Below are 7,449 nucleotides of genomic sequence, written 5' to 3'. Positions count from 1 at the left end.
TGCACCTCCTGCGTTAGATGGAGGTCCTGCACTCTGTCTAAGAACCTATGTGAGCGGTCAGACCTGGCTGACTGCTCTTCCCAGCAGATGTCCGGGAAGTTCAGGTCCCCCATGTCTACCACATCCTTAGCCTTCACTACCTCTGTGAGCTGACCCAAGAATTCCTGGTCAAGCTCTTCTCCCTGGTTGGGAGGTCTATCGTAGACTCCCACCGTTAAGTATCTTTCCCTTTGACTGCCTTGTACTCTAACCCAAAGCACTTCAGAGTGCCCCTCCTCTGACTCCTTGCTAATTGACGAGGATGTGTATTCCTCCATAATGATATGCCCCCCTGCATGCCCTACTTACCTCACAGGCTTCAAAAAGGAAAGTGAGCCTGAGCCAAGCCTTGGCTGACTGAGCTTCAGGCCCCACCCTTTCCCCCTCTCCCTCCAGACAGGATTGGGGTTGTCATGCCCTTTTTGCAATTAGCTTTTGCAGGCTGGAACTCTGCCAGCCTGCAGAGCTCTTTGCAAAAGTGGGAAATCTGCAGGTTTCTCTGCTAAAAGCTAAAATCCATTTTTTTTCTCTGATAAAATAGGGAACTCCATGGTTTTCTTTGCTTTTCCATGGTACGTGGAAAACCCAGATCCTTGCTGATGAGGCCGTGTCTGGAGTCCTGTGTTCAGTTTTGGGCCCCCCACTACAGAAAGGATGTGAACAAATTGGAGAGAATCCAGTGGAGGGCAATAAAAATGGTTTGGGGGCTGGGACACATGACTTATGAGGGAACTGGGCTTATTTAACCTGAAAGAGAAAAGACTGAAAGGGGATTTAAAAGCAGCCTTCACGTACCTGAAGGGCAGGGGGTTGAAAGAGCATGGAGCTAGACTGTTCTCAGTGGCGGCCATAGGTGGTGGAAGGCTGGGGGTAATAGGGCTCAGCCTGCCCAAACCTGGGGCAGTGGGTAGGGCCTAAAGGCAGCCTGGCTGTGAGTTCCAGGCAGCTGCAGCAGGGGTAGGGAGGGATGCACATGCAGCCAGGATCACAGCCAGGTGGTGGGATGGTCGGGGCCTAGGCAGCTCATCGAGGGAAGTGTGGGAGAGAGGCAGGGGCTTCTGCTGCTGTGCATGCCCTGGTGAGTACCTGGGGGGCACGTGCCCCTCCATCTGAGTGTGGGGTGGGGGCAGCTGCTGCTGTGCACTTTGTCTCTGCCCCTGCTCCCATGTACTCCACAGGAGCCCCTTGTGCCCCTGGAGAAGCTGCCCAGGATTCAGTTGTCCCACTGCCTGGCCCAGCCAGGGCCCCACCTGGCCCAGCCCCTACCCCACTCCCTCCCTCACCACTGGGGCCTCGATTTGCCCCCACACCCATGGCCCTTTCCCCTTCCTCCACAGACTTACCTGGGGGGTGGGGGCGCGCACACATGTGTGCGCGCACACTCAGCCCTCCCAAATAATTTTTTCTTCCTCTGCCTATGGTGGTGGCAGATGTCAGAACAAGGAGGAGCAAGGGAAGTTTAGGTTAGATATTAGGAAGAATTTTCTCACTAGGAAGGTAGTAAAGTACTGGAGCAGGTTGCCCAGAGAAGTTGTGGGGTGTCCATCCTTGGTTTTTAAGACCCAGCTGGACAAAGCTTTGGCTGGGATGATCTAGTTAGGGATGGTTCTGCTTTGAGCAGGGGGTCAGACTAAATGACTGCTGTCCCTTCCAGCCCTAATTTTCTATAATTCTATGAAACAGTTCCCATATTGGAAAGGGACAGCAGTCCAGAGGCAAAGACTGTTAAAATCTGAGTCGGGCCAACACTGTATCTTCCTTTTTGAACTTGTCCTGCTGAGATGAACAAGAACAGGTCCTGCTGGAAGAGCCTTTAGAGCTCTTGCCTAGGGATGGAGAGGTAGGAAAGATATGAAGAGCCAATGGGCTGGCCTGCAAAGTGAACAATGAAATGATGGTGTGAGTTCTGCATGCAGCAGACATGGCAGGGTCAGTCATCTGGAACAGATTACTGACATGCACAGATAGCTGGGACATCTTTTTTCATTTTTCAGACAATGGAACTGTTTCATTTATTGCCCATTATTACAACTCTGTAGTACTAAAAATAAAAATAAAAAAGAATGAAAAGGAGAAAAATTTGAATACCTTTTAAAGGGGCTGACCTTATTAAAACAATGTTGGTAATGAATTCTCCTCTGATCCCTTTTTTCCTGTCCTTCATAAAGATGGTATGGGGCAGGAAATTTTGTGGCTGGATAGGCAGTTAGCAGGCCAGAATCTGGGGTGGGGTCCTACAAAGAGGAAAGTGGAGGTTACATGAATATTGTCCAATGCTTTATCATCTGGACTTTCAAGTAAATAGAGTGGAACCCATTTAGATCCCAAATTAAGCAGGTAGATTTTCCAAGTAGTCCAGCTTGGTAAGTGATCCCTATGCAGCAAAGCACTAGAACCATCTTCCAGGCAGGCATACATCTCAAGCACCCTGGTTTTCAATGCTTACTCCCCTTATAAAAATATACCATCTTTTTTTGCATACTATACCCCCCCAAATGGGATACACACATTGATTTTTGAAAGACAGAATGTAGAAGAAAAAGGTTTTTCCAGTTACGGCCTAGAGTTGGCTCATCAGAGAGAAGCTGTACTGCAAGACAGCTGCCAGCTTCTGTTTAGACCAGTAGTTTTCAACCTGTGGTCTGTGGACCCCGGGGATACAAAGACTGTCTATGGGGTCCATGAAAAGATATTATCAATCAGAAGTATGCAAATACCCACACTTACAATTCAAAGGGGTCCACAACTCCATTTACATCTTTTTAGGAGTCCACAGATGAAGAAAGATTGAAAAACACTACTCTAAACAGCAAGAAGGAGAGATGGAGTTTAGTGTTAACTCTTTCACAGCTGCTCTCAAATTGGCAACAGCTTCTGGCTGTTTAGCTGAAAACTGTGACCAATTGGAGAGTGGCTGTGAAAAGGTTAACACTGGACTCTGCTTCTCCTGCTTGCTGTCCCAGAGGAAATTTGGCAGCCATCTTGCAATGCAGCATATCCACTCACTCATTTAACTTTCCGAAGTCTCCCCGGAAGCTCAGATGCTTTAAATATATTAGAGTTGGCAAACCAATCTATATTTTAAGAGGAGGTTTAGAGGAGAGGTTGTTGTTTCATGGTGTTTATTAGCTGCTAATCTGTTAGAAGCAAGAAAAGAAGACATCTCAACATAGCATTCTCACACTCACACTGAACATACTGCAACAAAGCTATCTGGTTAATACGAAGGCCTTTGGCAGTTCATGGAGCTCAGAGACAACAAAGCAATAGTATATGTGAACCAACATTTAAAGCCTATACCTGTCTGCTGGAGTTATCTGAAGTTTTCTGGCATCCCCTGGATCTTTCACACTCCTTCTTTGAGAGAGGTTCATAGAGCTGTATATCACTCCTGTGTGTTAGCACCACCTGTTTCCATGCACACAAAGAGGGAAGCAGTGGAGTAGCAGGCTCATGCAATCCTCAACAGCCCAAATTCTGGAAGGGTTTTCTGCTGTAGAAAAACGACAGGGAATAAAATGCCCCAGATGAGGTTAGTGAAACTTTATTTCTTGCAGTGAATTCAGTGCGAGTGTGAGATTGCTACATTGAGACGTCTTCTGTTCCTGTTTCTCACAGCTCAGCAGCTAATAACACCATGCAAAAACCTCTTCTCTAAACCTCCTCTTAAAATACAGAGTTCAGTTTGCCAACTCTAATATATTTAAAGCATCTGAGCTTCGGGGGAGACTTTGGAAAGCTAACTGGGTGAGTAGAAACATTTGTGTGAAAGATATTTTCAAAAGCAAAAGCCAGCTACAATATTAACAAAACATCTGATGAGAGGCTTTGAGAATGAGTGAAAGAAGGTACATTTTTACTTTTAAGTAAGACATAGGATCATAGGAAAGTAGGACTGTAAGGGATGTCAGAAGGTTGTCTAGGCCAGCCCCTTCCTTAGGATCATCCATGACTAGGGACGTATTGAAATCATGATTTTCACAGAAATATGATTTTTGGGTGCGCTCTGTGAAAAAGCACAGTCTCCACGCTTTTGGCAGGCTCACTGCAAACTAAAGTAAACTAAACCTAGTGGCAAGCAGAGAAGCCCTGCAGTTTTGGAGTACAGGGGGATGGTGGAAGAGGGGTGTGTGTGTGTGGGGGGGTAAAGGGGCTTAGAGGGGGCAGGGTAGGGGTACCTACAGAAGGAGCCACAGAGGCTGCTTCCACACCACCTCCTGAGAGCACCCCTGTGCTCCCATGATCTGCCCCTCTTTTCTCCCTGCCTCTCCATCCTTGCCCCTCCCCCTCCCCCATGCTACAAGACTGCAGGGCTTCTCTGCTTCCCGGTAAGGGGTTTGCTTTTTTTTTTAGTGAGCCCACCAACAAACCCACTGCTTGGGGATGGTCTGAAACTGCAGATTAATTACCCTGATTAAGCCTGAGGAAGCCATTAATCCATACTTAATAGCCAATAGATTCATGGCTTCCCCAGGCTTAATCAGGGTAATTAACCTACTGTTTTGGGCCATATGGCAATCTGTAGAGAGGGATGGGACTGCCAAGGCTCCTCAGCCAATCAGTGGGATCGGCAGGCTCTGCCGTGCTCATCTCATGAAAAGGGCGGCCAGCCCCATGATCTGCCGAGAAAATTGGTTGGCTCCTCTTTGAGTTTGGTAGACCCCCTATGCATGACTAAACCATCCCAGCCAAGTATCTGTAGGCCACTATAGGCCAATCAGCCTAACCTCTATCCCAGGAAAAATCCTGGAAAAGCTTGTTAAAGAATTTTGTGCAATACGTTCAGGGAAGGTAAGATTCTGAATGACAGCCGGCATGGCTTTGTCATGGGTGGGTCTTGTCTTACCAATCTCATCTCCTTATACAACCAAGTCTCTTGCCACCTGGACATAGGGGATGAGAGAGATGTTATATACCTAGACTTCCAAAAGGCTTTTGATCTAGTATCCCATGGTATCTTTGTGGAAAAACTGGAAGATTGTGGGCTCAACTGCTCAACGGTTCAGTGAGTGGGAAACTGGCTACAGGGTAAGACCCAGAGAGTTCTCATGAATGAATCTGTGTCGTTCTGGTGTGAAGTGACCAGTGGTGTCCCTCAGGTGTTAGTGATTTGGATGGGGGAGTGAAAAGCTCACTGGCCAAGTTTGTGGACTGCACCAAGTTATGGGGCAGTGCGGTCATGTCAGAAGATAGGTTGCAAATACAGGCAGACCTGGTTAGGCTCGAGAGTTTGGCAGATCGGAACCAAATGAAGTTTAACACTTCCAACTGTAAGGTGCTCCATCTGGGGGCAAACAACCCTCAACATACATACAGGCTTGGTGGTGAAAGCTTGACTTGCACCACGGCCGGCAGGGACCTAGGGGTAATGACTGACCACTGCATGAATATGAGTCATCAGTGTGAGGTGGTGGTCAGCAGGGCAAGTATCATGCTGGCATGCATCAACTGATGCATCTCATGTAAAAATAAGGAAGTGATACTCCCATTGTACTCAGCATTGGTGAGACCACAGTTGGAGTACTGTGTCCAGTTCTGGGTGCCGCACTTCAATAAGGATGTGGAAAAGCTTGAGAGGGTCCAGAAAAGAGCCACCTGTATGATCAGGGTCTTGCAAGGCAAGCCATACAAGGAAAGACTGAGGGACCTGGGCCTCTTTAACCTAAGGAAGAAAAGGTTGAGAGGGGACTTGATAGTGGCTTACTGCTATATCAGAGGAGTGCATCAGGAGCTCAGTGAACAACTGTTCACTAGTGCACCGCTGGGGAAGACCAGGACCAATGGATACATACTCCTGGAAGGCTGCTTCAGGCTGTATACCAGGAAAAAGTCCTTCACAGTGAGGATGTCCAGACTGTGGAATAAATTCCCTCCGGAGGTGGTGCAGTCACCTACCCTGGAGGTTTTCAAGAGGAGACTGGACAATTATCTTGCTGGGGTCACCTAATCTCAGTTGGCTTCCTGCCTAGAGTGGTGGGGCAGGGGAAGGGCTGGACCCAATTATCTGCGAGGTGCCTTCCAGCTGCTAACAATCTAACAATCTGAATCTGTCTAACCTGCTCATGAAAATTTCCAAGGATGGAGATTTCACAACTTCTCTAGGTAGCCTATTCCAATGCTAAACCATCCTTATATTCAGAAAGTTCCTCCTAATCTCCAACCTAAATTTCTTTTGCTGCAGCTAGAAGCCATTGCTACTAGCCCTGAAGCAACAGAGAGAAATCCATTTCCAGTTTATCTATTTTCCAGTTTATCCCAGTCATTTGAGATTCTAGTCCTGTCCCCTAGAGTGGCTGCAGTTTCACCCAACTTGATGACTGCCTGTAGCAAATGACAATACAGGGGACACAGCATGTCATGGGAAACCAGACAAAAATGTGAAGTAATAATGGGATAAGCTGAAAAGATTCCATCACATAAAGGAGAATTTTTTGTAGGAGGCGGCCCAAAGTAACTGTCCCATGAAGAACACCTTGGTCTCCTCCTGCTCTTTTCTTGTAATCTACACTAAGAACTTTGCAATGAGAGACTGGAGAGAGAGCTTTATCTTTTATTTTATTTTTAATTCCACAGAACTGGCCTGGAGGCCATTATGGAAACATATGCATTCTGGAGGCCCCCTGTGCGCACCCTCACCTTTGAAGATTTCACTACCATGCAGAAACAGCAAGGTAAGCCATTGAATAAAGGGTACATGAACATTGGTAAAGAGATGGCAGCACACTACAGCATGCATCTGGTATCCAGCTGAGTCAGAGACATTGTGAAGCTTGACTGCCATGAAGAGATATATAACTGAGAAGAGAAACTGACAGTTATAGAAATATGGAAGGTTTATATTATTGGAGATGTGGTGCAGAGACCTAAATACTGTAGTGTCTTTAACATTTATAGGAGCTAAAACAAGGAGGAAGACAGATGCTTGGGTAGTAGTAAAATGAATCCATCAGTTTAACAACTACGAGGAGACTACAGAGAAGGCATAGCAGAGATAAGCCTGCCTGTTAGAAAAAGGCATATTTATGTGTTGAGTCATTGAGTCCAGTTGTGCCATGGTGGTGGGAGAGGGAAGCAACATGTGAGTACATCAGTCACTAGAGCCATTTCCCAGGAATCTACCCTCTTGTGCACATGCCAGTAGATGCCTCTAATATGTGGCACAGAACTCCATGTCCTTGTTCAGAAACCCTCCCTATTAAAATTTAGCTAGCAGAAATTGTTCAATATATCAGGTGTTCACTTTTCATGTTGTCTTGCTACATTTTCTATCTACTATATTTCCTGGTATATTAAATGGGATTTTCTATCTACCTAAATCAAGATAAATTCTTCTTTTGCTTTGCCTGTGTAAGGGCTAGCTAACTATCTTCAGTTTCATAGATTCATAGATTCATAGATTAAGGGTTGGAA

General features: G+C 46.4%; 1 protein-coding gene across 1 annotated transcript in view; it reads left to right on the top strand.

Annotated features, from left to right (window-relative positions):
* Nucleotides 1-7,449, top strand: part of TBX15 (T-box 15) — a 219,206-nt gene that overhangs the window by 153,943 nt on the left and 57,814 nt on the right. Inside the window, exon 7 of the mRNA XM_019527667.1 lies at nucleotides 6,613-6,710. Within this exon, the coding sequence (XP_019383212.1) occupies nucleotides 6,613-6,710 (98 nt within the window). The remainder of the gene's footprint in view (nucleotides 1-6,612; nucleotides 6,711-7,449) is intronic.

Source organism: Gavialis gangeticus, unplaced genomic scaffold (assembly GCF_001723915.1).
Source record: "Gavialis gangeticus isolate Ggan-Ray unplaced genomic scaffold, GavGan_comp1, whole genome shotgun sequence".
Taxonomy (NCBI): Eukaryota; Metazoa; Chordata; order Crocodylia; family Gavialidae; genus Gavialis; species Gavialis gangeticus.
This window is presented reverse-complemented; position numbering and strand designations above follow the sequence as displayed.